The sequence below is a fragment of the Panulirus ornatus genome, chromosome 16 (assembly GCF_036320965.1).
Source record: "Panulirus ornatus isolate Po-2019 chromosome 16, ASM3632096v1, whole genome shotgun sequence".
In the NCBI taxonomy this organism is placed as follows: domain Eukaryota; kingdom Metazoa; phylum Arthropoda; class Malacostraca; order Decapoda; family Palinuridae; genus Panulirus; species Panulirus ornatus.
Window position 1 is genome coordinate 18,052,046 of NC_092239.1, and position 24,641 is coordinate 18,076,686.

Consider the following 24,641-nt stretch of genomic DNA (forward strand, 5'->3'; position numbering starts at 1 on the left):
GAGTGGTTTTTAACAGGATTTTAACCTTTAGTGTTCTTGATGCATGAAGACTGATTAACATTCGCTGTAGATAATGTTTACTCTTTCGGGGCGGATTTACGATTGAACTATCTCCACAAATCGAGGTTAAGACCAGCGGTTACTGTAGAAAAGAAAACGCCTCTTAGAGGCTAGTGCATGACATCATTAATACATTGACGTAGAGTGCATGACTAATGATGCTTCGCCGTAGTTCATAATGTGAACATTTGAATTACCGAGTAGAGATAGAGTGTGTAAGAACAAGCGGAGCCAGTCTTTTCGATAAGTAGTTTCTGGCGACCCATTAATTTGGTTCCAGTGAACCATGGTCTTGGTGCCATTTCTTCCACCAGTACTTCGTTCAGCCATCTGAGATTTCCATCTTTTTTCACCTAATAGCTAAAGTAATTACTATTGAAAAGTATCGCCTTCTACAGTAACAGTTAAGGGCTTTCTCCGATGTCCACCATCCTGGCTTTCCGAGGCTGTGGTTGCTTTCCATCCCTTCTGGTGATGCTGCTGTACGAGAGAGAAGATGGCTCCTGTTAACCTACCGGAGCCTACGAGTCTGTTGCTCGCATCATAGGCCGATTTCGTCCAAAATTTCCCGTAAATCAGGTTTGCTCTTAAGATAATTTGTTGGATGAAATTTGGTACTAGATCCCCTTAGGTTTGATTGCCTAGCCTTTGATCACTTCATTAAGGGTAGGGGAATATCTGGACGAGAAGTCCTACCGACACGGAGGCTTCGACAGGTAAGCGGGGACGCATTTTGACCGATAGGGCGGGCGGTGTGCCTGGTCTGAGTACGATTCTTCTGAGAGTGTGAGAACTTGTAATGGTTCAGAGGACAGGATGACACTAAGACCCGTGGGACGGAATTTTGATATGATATCTCGGTCGTTATGGTAGTTATTACGATGGTTAGGTTGACATTGAGAGTAGTTGAGAGAATCTGCCTCTGCTGGACTGATAAGCAAAGTGAATGATGAAATCGTAAGAAAAGCGACAACGTTGAGTTGCGGTCAAGGAGCACCTTTCGCCAGTGAGGGGTTGGTTGGTATACATCTTTCTCGTGATACGAAAAGGAAAATCAGACAGCAGAAGAGATGAACAGAGTTTATGATTCCCAATCGTTTGTGATGGAGGCGTCCTGATTGCAGGGATGGGAAGTGGGAATAGACGGATTCAAAGTCGATGTTGATATGTAAAATAATTTCTTGACTTACGCATAAGCAACGCCGAAGGTGCGTTTGTGTTCGCTGTTATGCACGTATCAGGTTAGTGGAGTTAATGATGAAAATGTTTGTGTTACTATATACGCCTGAGAGGAAACTCAAGGTGAATTCCCTGGATTTGTATTTGTTAATGGTGATGGTTGACTGTTGAAGTGCATGTTGGTGAGCAGCATACAGAGTTAAGGTCCACAGGCCACACAACACGTAATACAACAGCTGTATAGGGTGTAGAGTTGTGTGTCTTGGGCTGTGTATCAACGTTGTGTATGCTTGAATATATATATATATATATATATATATATATATATATATATATATATATATATATATATATATATATATATATATATATATTCATACATGCATACATACTCGCCATTTCCCGCATTAGCGAGGTAGCGTCGGAAACAGATGACTGAGCCTGAGAGGGAAAAATGTTCACTTGGCCCTTTCTCTATCCCTTCTTTTGGAAAAGTATAAACAGGAGGGGAGTACATAGGAAGTGTTCTTTCTCCCACATCCCTGTACATTGGTTGTATGCCAATAGGCATTAGAATACATATGAAAAATGATCCTAACCTGTAAACATATCGATCGACGTTCTTAAGACAAGTTGACGCATAATGTTATGCTCGGTGGGCATGACGGAAGTGCACTTCACTTAGTTTATTCGTATCACTTGCCCAAGCAGTCGTGTAATGTCGTACTTACTGACGAATAATGTAGTGTGTTGCAGCGTTCGTAGAGGAAATGTTTATGTCTGAACAAGTGGCACACTACCCGCCACATGTGGACGCTGGTGTTTTTAGCAAACACCGTTTCAGGCCATGATTCATTCCCCCAAGACAGTGTGTACTTGTACAGTTGTTTGCTATGAACTGAACGATTGCGGGCAGGTGTGGTTCATAGGCTGTTGCTGTGACCTAAACGTTCAGGACAGGTGTGGCTCCTGCAAGCTGGGTCACCTTCCCACTGCACACTGTCTCGGTACGAGAGTATCCTAATGAGGATGAAAACCACATTGTTTAAGGACCAGAGAGGAGCGACCCCTGGCTCCACTTAACAAGCCACCGCGGAGTCTCGGTATCTACTTCATCCTACTGTAACTACTTTGAAGGATCGGGCCAAGAGCAGGAATGAGAACAGGTGCCACACACAGCAGGGAAGCTGAGCTGCAGGAGGCTGTGGTCGGTGCAGTCGTACTCGACTTCTAGGTTGTGTTGGGGAGAGCCCAGGCCGGGACGTGGCAGCGCATTACTCCGTGCTAACACCGATCATAATTATAATGATGATGATCGTGCTGACGTCAGTGCTAAGTGATGATTACGTTTTAAGCGACCCTATGATCTGATTAAGAACGGAATTGAAAATTTTCTATTTGAAAAACACCGCCAAATTTCCATTGCCATTTTCCATTAAGCGTAATTGCTTAAACGAAAATTGGAAGTGAAATGGGGAAGAGGAGGAGTGGCAACAGGACCTTGTACGTATCCTGTTCACATGTCTCCTCCCTCACCGTCTTACTGATTGTGTATGTTGCTTGAGTGATATTCTGGATGTGTAGTGCTGTAAATAACCGTTGCGTTGCGTGAGTCTGTATGTATTTTGTGGATTATGTGGGACTAATATGTGCGAGTAAATTTATGAAATTTCTCTTAAATGAATTTTAGGAATAACAAGTGTACAGTGGAGTGTACATATATGTATGTTCGTCCGTTTGCCTCTGTAATCACCGACTAACAATGTAGTGACCCGGTCTTTGTGTGAGCGCTCGCTCAATCGCGTAAAATATTTACTAAAAAAAAACTGGACAGTATTATACTAAATATTATATAGTCAGGTAGTTTTGTCCTTTGATAGAAATGTTGCATACAGAAAAGGAAGTCTCTTTTTAGGAATGAGGAATAGTAAGATCCATCATGCTGGGAAACTAACAGAAATAGTGGTACGAAATGCCTCTCACTTGATTTGCGGTAAGCGTGATTTTCTCCGTGCCCTACATCGCCCTCAGACGTTTCATTCCTGCGTAAAGAAGTTTCTCGTCGACTGTCTACCACACGGGCACACGGTCACCATTCCTTCCTTCAGATTCATCATAAGAAACGTTCCTCCCGTTAAAAACGTCTTTGTTTAAATGTCACTGTCTATCTGTACATCATATATATCTATATGTATCAGTCCTTCTGTCTATCATCACTTACTCTGTTCCCAATTCTGTGGGATCAGGTGCATACAGTAAATTCTTCTTGGGATATTAGGAAGCGGTAGATTTTAGGGTAAAAGGACTTCTTTGTTATTAAGCAAAGAAAACGTAGATTTATAAGAAAACGTAGATTTATCTGCCTTTATTCTCTGCGCTTGGCTGATAGGAGGTGCTTTATCTCAGCGTGCCTCCACGGTACCTAACTGGGCGATCAGTTGATCACCATGTTGGGCGATGATTATCTTGATCATTTTATCTCTGTGGAGTAATGGTCTGTTCCTTGATGCACGTCGTTTTAATCCCGAGGAAGAGTTCACATGAAACAGAATACCACAACATAAGACTAAACCGTCATCATAGCATTGATGAAGTACAAGCACGACAGAGTAGTGAAGATGAGTTGGTTAACAGTAACAACAAGGATCGTGGCTCTGTCTGTCAGAACACCATGAGGGGAAATATAGTTTGGTGGTCACGCTCATTATTTCCCGGGTGGGCGAGCGAGGCAAGGCAGCTTTGCCCAGGTAGCACAAACACACCCCCTCCCCGGCAGCTGGTCTGGCCACCAGTCTTCGACGAGGGGAGGCATGTGATGTTCTGGTCGCTAGTCTTTCTCACAAAAACATTATCGTACCTCTTAAACTCGTTACGTGTTGCTTATCACGCGTTGTGTATCGTACAGGACAAGGAATTGCTGTGCCAGTTATGATAGTATTTATTTACTGTTTGTTAAGCGCTCCATATCGTACTGTAGAAGTTGGACGCTGCAACAGAAGAAGGTTGTCCTAGTGAGCTATAAAGTGGAGCATCTGGGTTAAACTCGAGGATCTGTTACATTCCTCCTCCTGTATTCTGTTGTCTTAAATTTCGCGTGCTCTTCACATTCCCAAGAGCCATCCAATAAACTCCTCTCAAAGACTTCAAATCCCAAGACTCGACCTTCCTGTCAAACGTTCCAGCACTCCAACAAACCCGTCCCAAATTCTTCAGTTTCCAGAAGCCGTCTCATCGGTCATGAGTCTGGAAAGGTATCCATGGCTTCATTTCCAACCACTTGGACTTGGAGTAGATCAGTCTGTCATCTACAACCAACTGTGCACTTGTGTGTTTAGATTTCACAAACACGTAAACATTTGCGCATCTTAGGAGTAAGAATTATTGTATATAATTCGGAGTAGATATTTCCCCTCCTGGGGATCTAAAAAGACTTTATATGAGTTCGATCACAGAGGAATTAACAATAAAGTAAGGAGAATGGTTAACGTATAAAGACTCCTCTGGGAAAGTAAAATTCAGCACGTTAAGTTATTCTTTACTGGATCCGCTATCAGGTTCCCCGAGCCACTATCAGTACCTACCTACACTTCCAGGGAAAATCCTAATTTCGAATACCCAAGGTTCTTGGACTAAAATCGTCTCATATATATATATATATATATATATATATATATATATATATATATATATATATATATATATATATATGTTGGAAAGGATCACAATTTTGCGCGTGATCAAGTATATTCCTATGAGTCCACTGGGAACTTATCGTGTTCCATTTTCCCCGTGGACTCATAGGAATATATATATATATATATATATATATATATATATATATATATATATATATATATATATATATTATCCCTGCGCGTCGTAGGAGACTAGAAGGGATGGGAGCGTGGGGCTGGAAATCATCCCCTCCAGTTGTACTTTTCCAAATAGAACAGAGAAGGAGGAGGAAGCTCTGTAGGTGAAGGAGAGTGTGTGGGAGCGTCTGGCTGGGTGTGTTGTGAGTGTGTGCGTTGCCTCTCACGTGGCGGGTTTCCCACTCGTCATCCACTTGATTCCGTGTTATCTTCCTCGAGGGAAATACTCGTCCATGATACTGGCATCAGTAGTGTTGTCTCGCGTGTGTCCAAGTGTACCAGCACATGGGAGGGCACTGAGGTGGGAATACATCTTCAGGAAGATCAGTTGTATATACGTAATTTACGTTATAACATTGGTGAACACAACCCTTGGTCCAGTCAGTGCCTACTGTGGGAAATGTATTAGAAGTTTTTTTTTATAAAGCTCAGCCATGTACACTACAGAAACACAACTATACAAGAAGGTAAAGTTCAGTAGACTCTGGAAGGCGGAGTCATCTACCTGCCAACTTTCCCTCGGAGAGTTCGACACCCTAAGCACAGTGGTGCGAACCTTGAGTATGATGGCATGGCCTTTCATCTGATCCTTAAAGGGCTGGGTCAAAGGGCAAAGCCTCGTACCCAAGGATCGTGCCATCGCACTAAAGGGTCGTTCTGTCGTTCTCCAGGGTCGTGTCGTCGTACTCAACGGGCAAAGTTGGACCATTTCCAGGTTGGGGAAACAGACAGATCATCATCTCTGCTGCAAGAACGTGGGCGTGTTGGTGTGCGAAGACAGAAGGTACTGTGGAGGCACAGAGGAAGTTAGAGGTTGCTTTTGATGTCCGTGACAAAGCGGCAGGCGGAGGAGAGAGATTTGTGTGTCACTGCCGGTCACGGAGGTTACTGGAGAGTAAGTCATGTGAGGCTGAAGGTCCGGTACACCACTGGAAGTGAGGAGGTTCCCTGAAGGTCATATGTCACTGGAGATACGAGAGGCCACTGGTAGGCAAGAGGGTCCTTAAAGATATCTTGGGCTGGAGGTTGTCACTGGAGATTGGAGACAACGTGGGGCAGGAGGAGCTTGCTGTGACCAGAGGTTACGTGGCAGGACAGCGCCACACCTGTGGAAACAAGAACCTCTGATAACGTACGTTCATGGACAGAGATTATTCTTCATGACTGAACCTGTTTACTCGTTCCCGTCTGATTACCGAATAGATACAGATAAAACGCTGCACTTATTGTTATATTCATGAAAATCTTTGCCTGTGACACAATGAGCCATGACACAGTGTACCAGATCATGATTCTACAGTGATGCAGAAGAGCTCAGGCAGCGGACCAGCAGCGTCTGTACCAACAACGGGTACCAAGTTCCTCCGTCGGTTTCCCGAACGGTAAACACGGTGCGTGTAGAGAAGAGGCTGTGCTGGTCTTTGTATATTGTTACACTGTAACGAATAGTGTCCTGGAGCACCAGAGATTATTGCATTGTAATTTCTTTTAAATAATCTACCGCTTGCTCTCATCCACTCCTGTCATTGATAAATAAGGTCAGTCTTGTGGTCCTTCTCAAATGAAATAAGGAAAAGTACTGAGGAATCAGTACAGTGTGGCTTTTATGTACATTTAGTGACTTGGATGATCATACTGACACCTGTGCATTTATCCAAGTGATTGAACTTACACGATTCCTACGACAAGAAATGGACTATATATAAGTTGCAGCGTATTAATTCCTCTGTACTCCTCTGATTTCTTGAAACGAAATCATTCGGATCACTGAGACTTACTTGTCTTACTTGTCAGTGATGGAAGCAGACCAAACCTGGCAGTGGGATCTTTGAAGACTACCTTACACGCTGTAGCAACTCACAAAGAGTCTCAGGAAAGAATACGAGGGTCCTAGAAGGTAAGGCTATCATACAGAGAGAATGCTAAAGACGACGGGTAAGGAGAGGGACGAGTCCACTCTTGAGTCGAGGAGGACCTACCGTCGTCGAGGGAGTCTGTAGCGTCCCTGAGCGAGAGACAGCCGTCAGGTCCCTGGTGCTGCCACAGGAGGGCCGCCATGTTCCTGGACCCTAAGGCAGAGCGCCACGCCCCTACCAGCGAGGACGTGCTGCCCGCCGCCTCAGCACACGCCCTTACGTATCCGACCAAGGCCTGCGACCACACGGCAGGGGCGCCCTGAAGCTGAAGCGTCTGCAACTCGTACACTCCTGAAAGACAAAGAGACAGACTGGTGCCGAATATTGGTGTACGTTATTATTTGCTGAACGACGAGCATCACGTAAACTTGTCCCTGGAAATCTGCTGTTTTCTTATCTACGTAGCACGAATCGATTTTTTTCATTCAAAAATCGTTTAATATTCTTTTTACTGTAGGGAATACTGCACAATTCGTAAAAGATTTATGGAAAATAAAGACTTTGGTACATTGCAGTTCTCTCTCACATGACTGTTGTACAGTCCTGCATCTCGTAATCGTAGTGAGATTGCTAATTTCATCTGCTTTTTCCGTAGCGCTTCATGGTCACGTCAGTAAAAGGTTCACAGACTCTTGGATGAAATTCCCGCAGGGAACCATGTGCATAAGTGATTAAAGAGCTTGGCCTGGAATTCAATGTCCCTGGCTGAGTGGTGAATTGTTTCTTTTTATCCAATGTCGAGTAACAGGCAATTACTCATGGAAGTAATTAATGTAATCACAAAATATCAATCCCTGTGCTGGTTTTGTGGAAGACTGGCTTAAGAATGTAAACAATGAATTCCCTTGCCATGTAATGTAATTCCCCATATATATATATATATATATATATATATATATATATATATATATATATATATATATATATATATATATATATATATTCATTATTTTTATTATTTTGCTATGTCGCTGTCTCCCGCGTCAGCGAGGTAGCGCAAGGGAACAGACGAAACAACGGCCCAACCCCCCCACATACACATGTATATACATACACGTCCACACACCCAAATATACATACCAATACATCTCAACGTATACATATATATATACACACAGACATATACATATACACACATGTACATAATTCATACTGTCTGTCTTTATTCATTCCCATCGCCACCTCGCCACACATGAAATAACAACCCCCTCCCCCCTCATGTGTGCGAGGTAGCGCTAGGAAAAGACAACAAAGGCCCCATTCGTTCACACTCAGTCTCTAGCTGTCATGTAATGATGCACCGAAACCACAGCTCCCTTTCCACATCCAGGCCCCACAGAACTTTCCATGATTTACCCCAGACGCTTCACATGCCCTGTTTCAATCCATTGACAGCACGTCGACCCCGGTATACCACATCGTTCCAATTCACTCTATTCATTGCACGCCTTTCACCCTCCTGCATGTTCAGGCCCCGATCGCTCAAAATCTTTTTCACTCCGTCTTTCCACCTCCAATTTGGTCTCCCACTTCTCGTTCCCTCCACCTCTGACACATATATCCTCTTGGTTAATCTTTCCTCACTCATTCTCTCCATGTGACCAAACCATTTCAAAACACCCTCTTCTGCTCTCTCAACCACACTCTTTTTATTACCACACATCTCTTTTACCCTATTATTACTTACCCGATCAAACCACCTCACACCACATATTGTCCTCATACATCTCATTTCCAGCACATCCACCCTCCTCCGCACAACTCTATCCATAGCCCACGTCTCGCAACCATATAACATTGTTGGAACCACTATTCCTTCAAACATACCCATTTTTGCTTTCCGAGATAATGTTCTCGACTTCTACACATTCTTCAATGCTCTCAGAATTTTCGCCCCCGTTCCCCACCCTATAATTCACTTCTGCTTCCATGGTTCCATCCGCTGCCAAATCCACTCCCAGATATCTAAAACACTTCACTTCCTCCAGTTTTTCTCCATTCAAACTTACCTCCCAATTGACTTGACCCTCAACCCTACTGTACCTAATAACCTTGCTCTTATTCACATTTACTCTCAGCTTTCTTCTTTCACACACTTTACTAAACTCAGTCACCAGCTTCTGCAGTTTCTCACATGAATCAGCCACCAGCACTGTATCATCAGCGAACAACAACTGACTCACTTCCCAAGCTCTCTCATCCAAAACAGACTGCATACTTGCCCCACTTTCCAAAACTCTTGCATTCACCTCCCTAAAAACCCCATCCATAAACAAATTAAACAACCATGGAGACATCACACACCCCTGCCGCAAACCTACATTCACTGAGAACCAATCACTTTCCTCTCTTCCTACACGTACACATGCCTTACATCCTCGATAAAAACTTTTCACTGCTTCTAACAACTTGCCACCCACACCATATATTCTTAATACCTTCCACAGAGCATCTCTATCACCTCTATCATATGCCTTCTCTAGATCCATAAATGCTACATACAAATCCATTTGCTTTTCTAAGTATTTCTCACATACATTCTTCAAAGCAAACACCTGATCCACACATCCTCTACCACTTCTGAAACCACACTGCTCTTCCCCAATCTGATGCTCTGTACATGCCTTCACCCTCTCAATCAATACCCTCCCATATAATTTACCAGGAATACTCAACTAACTTATACCTCTGTAATTTGAGCACTCACCTTTATCCCCTTTGCCTTTGTACAGTGGCACTATGCAAGCATTCCGCTAATCCTCAGGCACCTCACCATGATTCATACATACATTAAATAACCTTACCAACCAGTCAATAATACAGTCGCCCCCTTTTTTTAATAAATTCCACTGCAATACCATCCAAACCTGCTGCCTTGCCGGCTTTCATCTCCCGCAAAGCTTTTACTACCGCTTCTCTGTTTACCAAATCATTTTCCCTAACCCTCTCACTTTGCACACCACCTCGACCAAAACACCCTATATCTGCCACTCTATCATCAAACACATTCAACAAACCTTCAAAATACTCACTCCATCTCCTTCTCACATCACCACTACTTGTTATCACCTTTCCATTAGCCCCCTTCACTGAAGTTCCCATTTGTTCCCTTGTCTTACGCACTTTATTTACCTCCTTCCAAAACATCTTTTTATTCTCCCTAAAATTTGATAATACTCTCTCACTCCAACTCTCATTTGCCCTCTTTTTCACCTCTTTCACCTTTCTCTTGACCTCCTGCCTCTTTCTTTTATACGTCTCCCACTCATTTGCATTATTTCCCTGCAAAAATCGTTCAAATGCCTCTCTCTTCTCTTTCACTAATAATCTTACTTCTTCATCCCGCCACTCACTACCCTTTCTAATCTGCCCACCTCCCACGCTTCTCATGCCACAAGCATCTTTTGCGCAAGCCATCACTGCTTCCCTAAATACATCCCATTCCTCCCCCCACTCCCCTTACGTCCTTTGTTCTCACCTTTTTCCATTCTGTACTCAGTCTCTCCTGGTACTTCCTCACACAAGTCTCCTTCCCAAGCTCACTTACTCTCACCACTCTCTTCACCCCAACATTCTCTCTTCTTTTCTGAAAACCTCTACAAATCTTCACCTTTGCCTCCACAAGATAATGATCATACATCCCTCCAGTTGCACCTCTTAGCACATTAACATCCAAAAGTCTCTCTTTCGCGCGCCTATCAATTAACACGTAATCCAGTAACGCTCTCTGGCCATCTCTCCTACTTACATACGTATACTTATGTACATCTCTCTTTTTAAACCACCTTGTATTTTGACTTTCTAAAAGGGGAAACAGAAGGAGTCACGCGGGGAGTGCTCATCCTCCTCGAAGGCTCAAATTGGGGTGTCTAGATGTGTGTGGATGTAACCAAGATGAGAAAAAAGGAGAGGTAGGTCGTATGTTTGAGGAAAGGAACCTGGATGTTTTGGCTCTGAGTGAAACGAAGCTCAAGGGTAAAGGGGAAGAGTGGTTTGGGAATCTTGGGAGTAAAGTCAGGGGTTAGTGAGAGGACAAGAGCAAGGGAAGGAGTAGCACTACTCCTGAAACGGGAGTTGTGGGAGTATGTGATAGAGTGTAAGAAAGTAAACTCTAAATTGATATGGGTAAAACTGAAAGTTGATGGAGAGAGATGGGTGATTATTGGTGCATATGCACATGGGCATAAGAAGAAAGATCATGAGAGGCAAGTCTTTTGGGAGCAGCTGAGTGAGTGTGTTAGTAGTTTTGATGCACGAGACCGGGTTAAAGTGATGGGTGATTTGAATGCAAAGGTGAGTAATGTGGCAGTTGAGGGAATAATTGATATACACGGGGTGTTCAGTGTTGTAAATGGAAATGGTGAAGAGCTTGTAGATTTATGTGCTGAAAAAGGACTGGTGATTGGGAATATATATATATAAATATATATATATATATATATATATATATATATATATATATATATATATATATATATATATATTTTTTTTTTTTTTTTTTTTTCAAACTATTCGCCATTTCCCGCGTTAGCGAGGTAGCGTTAAGAACAGAGAACTGGGCCACTGAGGGAATATCCTCACCTGGCCCCCTTCTCTGTTCCTTCTTTTGGAAAATTGAAAAAAAAAAAAAAATTGAGAGGGGAGGATTTCCAGCCCCCCGCTCCCTCCCCTTTTAGTCGCCTTCTACGACACGCAGGGAATACGTGGGAAGTATTCTTTCTCCCCTATCCCCAGGGATAATATATATATATATATATATATATATATATATATATATATATATATATATATATATATATATATATATATATATATATCAGAAATCTATCTCCTTATATGGGTAAAACAATGAGTATTCAAATCTAAAATTAGGCTTTCAAAAAATTTAAGAAATCTTTTGTATATATACAAGATGCAAGACCAGTGATTAGTAAGAAAATCATGAAAATATATGTGATGAAATGTTTGATCAGTATGATCAGAATGCTGTTCCACATACTGAAATACCAGAAAGTGTCATAATCATAACAAGGGACATGTAAAATCAAACTTAACTGCAGCAGAACCTAATGGAATCCCAGGAAAGTGTGTTATTGAAAGAAAGGAAATGACATTGATACGATTTGAAGAAGGTATACAAAACAAGCTGACTATGATTTACATATGGGCAGATGAAAGCCTAACAGAAATTTACGAAGGAACTTTTTTTTTAGGAAATATATATGTCATGGGATGATTAGCAACATTATTCGTGACGTTCTTGCGAAAGGCCCACGAGAGAAGGAGGACTGAAAATGAGGCAAATGTGAGAGCTCTGAGTCGTTGTAAATGAGTAATCTATATTCAAGGAGCACATTGATGAGACAGTACAGTGCTATCAATAGCCAAGGAATAAGTGGTACAATAATGAGAGTTCTCAAAACGAGACAGCCAGTGACAAAAATGTTTATCGTGAAAAACATAAGTAAAACTGAACACTGTTGTTTCTTTTGGTCACCATGCAAAGTGGAAATGAATCGGTTCAGAAACGTTTCACGAGCAATATTGATGGAATGGCACAAATGGACTGTTATCCCAGGTTGGAGGAACTCGAACTGTACGATGCGGAAGGAAGGAAAAGATACATGATAATCTCTACCCAGTAGCAAATTGAGAGCACCATGAATAAAGTTCTAGGATTAAGAGCATCTCAGGAAGGAAGAAGCGGAATATAAAGCCGTCAGTAATACCAGAAAAGATACAAGAGAAGCCTGGAGGAAAGAGGGACACCGGCCAGTATCCAAGTAAGAAAAATTTAAATGAAAACTTGATATTTGGTTAAGAACACCTCCAGAGGAGTCCAGGGTTTCTAAATATACACAGTGAAAGATGGCAGATACAGTAGTATCCCACAAGCAACACGTGCAGTGAGCGGGATGCATTAATTCTTGTCTTTTGGCAAAAATTCTTGTCGAAGGTATTCGTTGAAAGAGGGAACTCACAGCACATCTCTCATTACCTTTTCCTGTTGGCATATTAACGGTTGTTCCCGGGAGCAAGGTGAGGAGGGCGTTGTCCTGGTGCTGCCACATGCTTATGACGCGACCCACGTACCGACTCAGCCAATCCGGGTCATTTGCCAGTCTGGCCCTCACCTCCGCCCGGTGACTCAGGCTGTCTGTGGAGTGGCATACAGGTATATAGAGTAACATGACGTAGTGCATCTCGCTGTGAAGTGTGAGTGCTGTCAGTCCTAGTGGCTGAGAATCGGTACAGTAATGCAATGTGGTCATGTTGTTTGAGTGTAGACGGTGTTCTGATTTGTAACTTGGCAAATTACGTCCAATCTCGGCAAAACATGGAAGACCTACCATTACTCCCAGATATGGTCGACTTACTCAACATATGGACGACCTGCCATACTCCCAGATTTGGTCGACTTACCCCACACCAACACATGGACGACCTGCCATACTCCCAGATATGGTCGACTTACCCCACAACAACACATGGACAACCTGCCATACTCCCAGATTTGGTCGACTTACCCCACACCAACACATGGACAACCTGCCATACTCCCAGATATGGTCGACTTACCCCACAACAACACATGGACGACCTACCATACTCCCAGATTTGGTCGACTTACCCCACACCAACACATGGACGACCTGCCATACTCCCAGATATGGTCGACTTACCCCACAACAACACATGGACGACCTACCATACTCCCAGATATGGACGACTTACCCCACAACAACACTGGACGACCTACCATTACTCCTAGATATGGACGACTTACCCCACAACAACACATGGACGACCTACCATTACTCCTAGATATGGACGACTTACCCCACAACAACACATGGACGACCTACCATACTCCCAGATATGGTCGACTTACCCCACAACAACACATGGACGACCTACCATTACTCCTAGATATGGACGACTTACCCCACAACAACACATGGACGACCTACCATACTCCCAGATATGGACGACTTACCCCACAACAACACTTGGACGACCTACCATACTCCCAGATATGGACGACTTACCCCACAACAACACTTGGACGACCTACCATACTCCCAGATATGGACGACTTACCCCACAACAACACTTGGACGACCTACCATACCCCCAGATATGGACGACTTACCCCACAACAACACATGGACGACCTACCATTACTCCTAGATATGGACGACTTACCCCACAACAACACATGGACGACCTACCATACTCCCAGATATGGACGACTTACCCCACAACAACACATGGACGACCTACCATACTCCCAGATATGGACGACTTACCCCACAACAACACATGGACGACCTACCATTACTCCTAGATAAGGACGACTTACCCCACAACAACCCATGGACGACCTACCATACTCCCACATATGGACGACTTACCCCACAACAACACTTGGACGACCTACCATACTCCCAGATATGGACGACTTACCCCACAACAACACTTGGACGACCTACCATACCCCCAGATATGGACGACTTACCCCACAACAACACATGGACGACCTACCATACTCCCAGATATGGACGACTTACCCCACAACAACACATGGACGACCTACCATACTCCCAGATATGGACGACTTACCCCACAACAACACATGGACGACCTACCATACTCCCAGATATGGACGACTTACCCCACAACAACACTTGGACGACCTACCATACTCCCAGATATGGACGACTTACCCCACAACAACACTTGGACGACCTACCATACTCCCAGATATGGACGACTTACCCCACAACAACACTTGGACGACCTACCATACTCCCAGATATGGACGACTTACCCCACAACAACACTTGGACGACCTACCATACTCCCAGATATGGACGACTTACCCCACAACAACACATGGACGACCTACCATACTCCCAGATATGGACGACTTACCCCACAACAACACTTGGACGACCTACCATACTCCCAGATATGGACGACTTACCCCACAACAACACATGGACGACCTACCATACTCCCAGATATGGACGACTTACCCCACAAGAACACTTGGACGACCTACCATACTCCCAGATATGGACGACTTACCCCACAACAACACATGGACGACCTACCATACTCCCAGATATGGACGACTTACCCCACAACAACACATGGACGACCTACCATACTCCCAGATATGGACGACTTACCCCACAACAACACATGGACGACCTACCATACTCCCAGATATGGACGACCTCGTTAAGGCCACCGATCTCGGTCGTCCAGTAGCCCAGCAACTTGGAGTGGGTCGTCCGCAGGTGGAACTCCTCCGTCGTCACCTTCAGGAACTCCCGCATCTGCAGGTCCCAAGGAACTGTTAGCGATGCCACTTTGGAGCCACATGTCATCCTCGTTCAACACCTGTTGTACACCATATGTTGTTATAACATCATGTTCCTTAATTTGCTCTCTTACATCCTGTTATAACTGTTATTCATGTTCTCCTGTCAGTCTGCGCCTGTAGGTACCTAAGGACTAAAATTTCACATTCATAAATATCATTCGGCACAAATATCCAGCCATGTAGGCTTCCGGTGCACACTTCATTCACTTTTCCTCCTCCGCTGAGGATCTGCCTGAGTTTCTCCCGTTTTTCTTTCCTCTCTGCAATCCATTCTGACGGTAAAAACTCGTGGACATGATAAATCCCTCAAAAATTCCCATTCCTCACCCATCAAGGCCCTACCCCGCTGAGTCTCTCTCTCTCTCTCTCTCTCTCTCTCTCTCTCTCTCTCTCTCTCTCTCTCTCTCTCTCTCTCTCTCTCTCTCTCTCTCTCTCTCAGGCACGAGAACCTTTGATTGTGTATGATTCTAACTTCCATCGGCTGGTAGCAGAGCAAGTACCCATTCTGGCCGACACGTACACTTATTCAAAAGCCACGACATTCATCGTCCACATTGGACAACTCTCACACCTTCCATTCTCATGTGTAGTAATGTGGATCAGAGGAAGTCCATCCACCACATCACCTTACCGTCCTGTTCAAGCCACGTCTCCTCCACCAAAATATATGAAACAATTTTGGTGACACATAACCCACACTGACTCACACGTCATACATCATCGTTTACACTCACAAGCACTGCCTTATTCATTAAAAGCTCTGGGTCGTATTTCCTTTTTCAAACTGTAATGGAAGATCTTTGTTAAGACCATGTGATTCGTGGAACACGTTTGTATGGACACCAAGATACGTCTACGTATGGTAAGAGGGACTCACCTCCTCCGGGTACACTGTGGGGAGAGGGACTCACCTTCTCCGGGTACACTGTGGTGAGAGGGACTCACCTTCTCCGGGTACACTGTGGTAAGAGGGACTCACCTTCTCCGGGCACACTGTGGTAAGAGGGACTCACCTTCTCCGGGTACACTGTGGTAAGAGGGACTCGCCTTCTCCGGGTACACTGTGGTAAGAGGGACTCACCATCTCCGGGTACACTGTGGTAAGAGGGACTCACCTTCTCCGGGCACACTGTGGTAAGAGGGACTCACCTTCTCCGGGCACACTGTGGTAAGAGGGACTCGCCTTCTCCGGGTACACTGTAGTAAGAGGGACTCACCTTCTCCGGGTACACTGTGGTAAGAGGGACTCACCTTCTCCGGGCACACTGTGGTAAGAGGGACTCGCCTTCTCCGGGTACACTGTAGTAAGAGGGACTCACCTTCTCCGGGTACACTGTAGTAAGAGGGACTCACCTTCTCCGGGTACACTGTGGTAAGAGGGACTCACCTTCTCCGGGTACACTGTGGTGAGAGGGACTCACCTTCTCCGGGTACACTGTGGTAAGAGGGACTCACCTTCTCCGGGTACACTGTGGTGAGAGGGACTCACCTTCTCCGGGTACACTGTGCTGAGAGGGACTCACCTTCTCCGGGTACACTGTGGTAAGAGGGACTCACCTTCTCTGGGTACACTGTATAAGTTCGTAGTTCATATAAAGTTTGCTGACTTGTATCTGTAGAGTCTGTCCCTCCGGCGGAGGTTCCCGTCTGCAAGAACGTATTACATGAGTCACGTCTTCAATATATGTTTCAGTTTGTTGAAAAAAAATGAGCCTTTAATATCTAGATCCAAGACAGACTCTGCAGGAGATGGCAGAGCACCTCACTGGTAACACAACAGAAATTCTGAAATTATACCCACTTCTCACATCTAGTTACACTCATGAGACCATTGGGGACTAATGAAGAGCCTTTGTGACATCTGTAATCATTTGACAACTACCTTTCATAGTATAGGCATAGCCACCATAATTATTCCGACCCTGATAGCGGTACAGAATACAAACAGTAAGAAAAACAAACAGTAAAATCAACTTTGAATACCTGTTAAGTTAGATGTGTAGATATGACGAAGGATGAATTACAACATGCTGTTAAAAAGAAAAGGGAGATTTGCAGCACCAGGCGAGGATAGTGTGACTTATAACACATGAACTGCTTAGCTGGTATGGAAAATAGCTCATTATTAGACTTATTCAACATGAGTTGTAAAGAGGGTAAACTGCCAACAGCCTGGAAGAAAACTGTAGTCATTCCAGTCCCCAGGACAGCTGGAGGATACAGGCCATAGTCTTTGACATTTTGTTGTTCGAAAATGATGGAGAGAATATGATTGAATAGGCTTCTGTATATTGTATAGGATACACTATCTTGTAACTCTGTCTGGTTTCCTGAAAGGCAAAAGTTACCTCAGACTGTGTTGCAAAATGTATATCAAATGTTGCAGTCAGGTGTAGAAGTTTTGTGGATTTACAACGAGGCCTTTGATAAAGCTCAGTGAAGTAATTATGCATGAAGTGGCTGCACCAGGAGTGTCACCATGATAGGAGAGCCAGTGTGTGGTGCCAGGGATGTTTGTGTGAGGAAAGAAAATTTGAAATAGGCACCTCGCATGGAGGGGTTTTAAGTGCAGTGTTATTTAATATATTGATGAATAAGATAGCTTCAAATAAATATCCTCAGAGAGTTGTTCGCATCATATATGCAGATGACATCTTAATTTAGAGGAACTCTGTAAACAGTGTGCAGAGTGCTTTGCATAGTTCTGGTATTTCATCTCAAAATTAGGATTGGTTATTAATGAAGAAAAAAGATAAGTTTCAATTAAAGGAAGGGGAATTGAATCTCTTTTTCTTAATGGAAAAACTATAGAAAAAGTGTCAAAACATATGTATTTAGGAATGTTTATTGGCTTTACTGCCGAGAGTAAAGATACAAAAGTAAATCATGTGTTCACACAATGTAAGGCATGATTACAGTCCTTGAAAGCTTCATCATCATGTTGTGGTAACGGAGCTGGGGTATCTGTATTAAGACTGATGTATATTACTATCATTAGGTCACCTACATTATGCAGCACCTGTCCTCTCTTGTGTTGTTGAAGGAAGACTACAAAGATTGAAGTCTTGCAAAAATGAGGCAATGAGTAATTTCAGGTCGTCAGAAGAATACAGTGATTAAGAAAACGAAATCAGAACTTGGATTACAAAGTACTGAAAATAAAGTTGCAGCAGTTCGTTCAATGAGAGGACACAGCGGGGACACACTTATGCAAGACACACATAACGGCTCGCAAAATATAGGGACTTTCTGAAGGCAAGGCAAGAGAGGATATATGAAAGGGCTCATAAATGATTCAGAGAAATATAATGTAACAGAATGGTGAGGTAATCTTGACATGAACCAGGACAGTTGAGGACTCTGTTTAGTTATCGTAAGTGGACACATGTATATTGTGATGGGTCAGGTGGCAGGACAGGCTGCAGTATTTGTATAAGGCAGTACACAACACAAGGTATTGAAAACACCATAACTGGACTCCGGCTGTGCAACTTCATATGGGCAACACACGCTGAGTTATGTGCACTACTAACACAACTGACAGAGTTAGCAAAGGAATAGAAATTTATATATATTTTTTTTCTTTTTTGGTAGTTGAGGGGATTTAGATTCACTGAACAGTAGTAGTCCAGTTTTTGAACATGTTGTTAGTCTCTGTAGAACATTTATATACGAACTAAGGAAAAAAAGGGGCTTAGTGTTCGATCTGTATGGGTCCCTTCACATGTTAGTAGACATGTTAGCAGTAAAAGCCACTGAAAAGGCTGAGGTAGACATTTAATGCGATCAAACATTGAATCAGTTAAGGGGCAAAATAGGGAAAATACAATCAATAGAAGATGATATCAGAAGAAATGAAATATATGGAAGTAGTATAACTATGAAACATTATCTTAATGTTCTAAATAGTACACAGTTTACATATAGAAAAGGTAAGAGCAGGTGGAAGAACTGTGTGTATATGAGATTAAGACTGGGTTATAAATATTACTGTGAACTTGGACGTGAAAGAAGTGAACAAGACAGAGAATGTAGAGTGTGCAGAACACCTTGAGCTCACCCCCTACCACATTATACATATACTCCAGTGTCCAATACTTAATTATATAAATTCTCTGATAGATATTATGCTCGAGCAGATAGAGTGTATGTATAATAATGGAAAAACAGATGAATTATTAAAGAAGTAAATAGTTTACACTTAGAATTTAGGTGTAATTGTACAGGGTTGTGTTGTAATTGTTTTTATAATTCTATGGAATAATTGTTTTTATTTTTTGAATCTGTAATTATATCATATTCTTATGATAATAGTATGTTTTATAACTTTATTGTATAGCTTTATCAATATATATGTAATTGTTTTATGTTCTCACAATTATTGTATGTATCATTTTCTGTATTGTGAGCCCCCATGATGGTCATCACTGTACTGGGGTGGGGATGGCCTTCGTCCCCGCATCCCTTTGAGGCACTGCACTTTGATCTCAAGTAACGTATCAATCAATCTGTTGGTAGACAACTTGATACAACCATCACTCGCTTAAAAAATTGTAAACCATTCAGCGGACCACCACTTTACGATCCTCCGCGCGCTTTCGACGAAACCACTCGGGTCTGACAAATTAGCTTGATGTCTCTTATGATCTAACCAACATGTATGGTGAAAGTAAAACAAGTAACCTGTCTAGATTAAGAATATATATGTTCCGTATCAAAGCTTACTAGCAAAAGATGTCACATGAAATTGAAGGCGTTGTACTTCGGCGGATAGGAAAGCGGTTGACCGGCCGTATAGTTATGATTAATGTTGACGCCTAGCCCTAGGATGGTTATATCTAACAAGTGGTGTGCCACGGGGACCAGTCTTGGGACCGGTTCTCTTTTTATTTATATATGAATGATATTGATAATGGGCTGCATTGTGAGTTAACACTGGCAGACGTTACGAAGCGGGGAAATTAATCGACAATTAACTTTAACGTCACCAGTTTCAAACTGACATAACGAGCTGGTGGACGAGCTCATAGTTGAATAATGACTTTCAGTATCGACAAGTTTATTGTTTTACGTGTCTATAGTGGAAACAAAAAGGAAAAGTACGGTACTATCTTTGAACTGCAATAGTCAAATGAGGAAAAAAGAACGATGCAGTAATCCTTCGTGACCCAAACCGAAGCAGTCTAAAAAAGTAGCAAAAGGGGCGAACATTTCTGAAGATTCTTAGATTTACAGGTACGACTTTCAGATTTAAGTTCAGGAAATTATCATCAGCCTTACTCTTTATAGTTCACTGTTGCGTCCCCATCTTGAAAACAGTGTTCACTTTTGGTCATCCTATTTGAAAAAAAGAAGAAAGTTTGAAGAAATAGAGTCGTAAAACAAGATGATTCCGAACAGGAAAAAAAAAAAAAAAAGTCCATTTAGAGCCGATTGAACCTAAATTCAGCTTAGAAAAAGGATGTTAAGAAGTGATCCCATTCAACATTATCATAATCTTTGATAATGTTGATCTAACAAACAACTTATGACCAGATTCGTCTCATTTCACACGTGGTAATGGGTACAAACTCGTCAGCGAACGTGTTACAGCGAATGAGACAAAGTGTTTTTTCTTCAACATAATTGTTAACATATAGAATGATTCACCAGTTGAGTCATTGAAAGCTGTTCTTACAACAGACTTGATAAATGTTTCACTTAAAGTCCACGACTAACATTGTTTGCGCCTCCGCCTTTCTACTGTTTCCACACTGATCCCTGAGTTTCTGATATCTCCCATCCTCGAAGGGGCCCAATGGACTGTTGCTGTTTGAATTCCTTTGTATAACCATAGTGAATAAGCCTAGGTGGGTTGGGAATCATAGGCAAGTTTGGTAAGCATAGGCAGCTCCCTCTAAAAAAGATATTCTACCATGAATAACACTGCATGGTGTTGATTCTAGTAAGCATCATAGGTACTAAAACAGCCGTGGTTGTGACAGAACGGCAAGGTATGTTGTGCATACAATCATAAAACATACATAATTAATGCTAATATACAGGTTGATCGGTTGTCGAACATTGGACGTAGTTAACAGAGGCTGATTTAATGAACAGTTTCTGGTTGGCGTTTCACAAGATAAAGAACAAACAAACTGTGATAACGTATCTAGCAGCGAACAACCTTGGTGACGAGTGCTCTTACCTGAGCCGTACGTGTTCTCGTTTCACGGGAAAACGAAAGCTCTCATGAGCCTCCTCATCTTTTAATATAGGTATCCTTAATTCACAACATCAATTATATAATATATTAATGACCACTTACACAACGAAAAGCTCTTGCGACTAAACTCACCGATAAATTTCTCGAAGCAAGTAAAATATTCCGTATCCTTAAAGAAGCACTAGATTGTCTGAACACGGCCGAGAACCACATGATGGCGCACTTTGAGCAGGCTGGCAGTACAGTAGTCGTGGAGCAGTGGTTAGTGTTTGACGTGAAAGGAATTTGGGATTGAGACTGACAAACGTTTGTTATGGTAGGAGGCTGCTGGCTTGAAAAGGTGATGGTAGTTGGCTAAGGGAAGAACTAAGAGTTTTGATGAAAGGTGGACGAGTTACTTGTAGTTGGGGATGGATAGTAAAATACTGGTGACTACTGTATTGCGAGGGTGCCAGGAGAGTGGCGCGACAACAGATTGAGCCAGACTGCCTGAGAAGCCTAGTCAAGGACGAATCCTGCTCTACGTCAGGGTCACAGTTGCCGTGAGTTTAATTTCACATACCAAATTCTCATTACCTTAGCACTGTCGGTGGATATTTGCCTCACAGTAGTTCTCGAGTTGAGTATAATTGCTTATTTGTGTATTCCGACTTTCGTGTTTTTGTCCGGAGTTATAAGATTTAGTCGTTATAAATCTGGTGTTTGCGGGTGACTGAAATTAGTAGTTTTAACTGATGGAAGGAGATAGAGATGACTTACATACGTAACGAATTGTAATAATGGTGCGCAAGTAAGACTACACGAAGTATGCATACAACCCATGATTATTTCAGTGATTTGTTTCCCAGATTAGACTTTGAAATGATTGATGAACGTTATTATTATTATTTTCTTTTATTTTGCTTTGTCGCTGTCTCCCGCGTTTGCGAGGTAGCGCAAGGAAACACACGAAAGAAATGGCCCAACCCACCCCCATACATATGTATATACATACACGTCCACACACGCAAATATACATACCTATACATCTCAATGTACACATATATATACACACACAGACACATACATATATACCCATGCACACAATTCACACTGTCTGCCTTTATTCATTCCCATCGCCACCTCGCCACACATGGAATACCATCCCCCTCCCCCCTCATGTGTGCGAGGTAGCGCTAGGAAAAGACAACAAAGGCCCCATTCGTTCACACTCAGTCTCTAGCTGTCATGCAATAATGCCCGAAACCACAACTCCCTTTCCATATCCAGGCCCCACACAACTTTCCATAGTTTACCCCAGACGCTTCACATGCCCTGATTCACTCCACTGACAGCACGTCAACCCCGGTATACCACATCGATCCAATTCACTCTATTCCTTGCACGCCTTTCACCCTCCTGCATGTTCAGGCCCCGATCACTCAAAATCTTTTTCACTCCATCTTTCCACCTCCACTTTGGTCTCCCACTTCTCCTCGTTCCCTCCACCTCCGACACATATATCCTCGTGGTCAATCTTTCCTCACTCATTCTCTCCATGTGCCCAAACCATTTCAAAACACCCTCTTCTGCTCTCTCAACCACGCTCTTTTTATTTCCGCACTTCTCTCTTACCCTTACATTACTTACTCGATCAAACCACCTCACACCACACATTGTCCTCAAACATCTCATTTCCAGCACATTCACCCTCCTAAGCACAACTCTATCCATAGCCCACGCCTCGCAACCATACAACATTGTTGGAACCACTATTCCTTCAAACATACCCATTTTTGCTTTCTGAGATAATGTTCTCGACTTCCACACATTCTTCAAGGCTCCCAGGATTTTCGCCCCCTTCCCCACCCTATGATTCACTTCCGATTCCATGGTTCCATCCGCTGCCAGATCCACTCCCAGATATCTAAAACACTTTACTTCCCTCCAGTTTTTCTCCATTCAAACTCACCTCCCAATTGACTTGACCCTCAACCCTACTGTACCTAGTAACCTTGCTCTTATTCACATTTACTCTTAACTTTCTTCTTTCACACACTTTGCCAAACTCAGTCACCAGCTTCTGCAGTTTCTCACATGAATCAGCCACCAGCGCTGTATCATCAGCGAACAACAACTGACTCACTTCCCAAGCTCTCTCATCCCCAACAGACTGCATAGTTGCCCCTCTTTCCAAAACTCTTGCATTCACCTCCCTAACAACCCCATCCATAAACAAATTAAACAACCATGGAGACATCACACACCCCTGCCGCAAACCTACATTCACTGAGAACCAATCACTTTCCTCTCTTCCTACACGTACACAAGCCTTACATCCTCGATAAAAACTTTTCACTGCTTCTAACAACTTGCCTCCCACACCATATATTCTTAATACCTTCCACAGAGCATCTCTATCAACTCTATCATATGCCTTCTCCAGATCCATAAATGCTACATACAAATACATTTGCTTTTCTAAGTATTTCTCACATACATTCTTCAAAGCAAACACCTGATCCACACATCCTCTACCACTTCTGAAACCACATTGCTCTTCCCCAATCTGATGCTCTGTACATGCCTTCACCCTCTCAGTCAATACCCTCCCATGTAATTTACCACGAATACTCAACAAACTTATACCTCTGTAATTTGAGCACTCACTCTTATCCCCTTTGCCTTTGTACAATGGCACTATGCACGCATTCCGCCAATCCTCAGGCAACTCACCATGAGTCATACATACATTAAATAACCTTACCAACCAGTCAACAATACAGTCACCCCCTTTTTTAAACAAATTCCACTGCAATACCATCCAAACCCGCTGCCTTGCCAGCTTTCTTCTTCCGCAAAGCTTTTACTACCTCTTCTCTGTTTACCAAATCATTTTCCCTAACCCTCTCACTTTGCACACCACCTCGACCAAAACACCCTATATCTGCCACTCTATCATCAAACACATTCAACAAACCTTCAAAATACTCACTCCGTCTCCTTCTCACATCACCACTACTTGTTATCACCTCCCC

At 42.9% G+C, this 24,641-nt stretch overlaps 1 protein-coding gene across 1 annotated transcript; it reads right to left on the reverse strand.

The window, feature by feature from the left end:
- Window positions 1-4,161: 4,161 nt before the first annotated feature.
- Window positions 4,162-22,111, reverse strand: LOC139754181 (protein NipSnap homolog 3B-like). Its single transcript, XM_071671374.1, has 6 exons — window positions 21,757-22,111; window positions 16,977-17,066; window positions 15,249-15,372; window positions 13,026-13,184; window positions 7,091-7,318; window positions 4,162-6,217 (listed from the first exon to the last, which is right to left on the reverse strand). Exons 1-6 carry the CDS (start codon window positions 21,835-21,837, stop codon window positions 6,141-6,143), a joined length of 759 nt encoding a protein of 252 aa, XP_071527475.1. The 5' UTR covers window positions 21,838-22,111; the 3' UTR covers window positions 4,162-6,140.
- Between the last annotated feature and the right edge of the window lie 2,530 nt (window positions 22,112-24,641).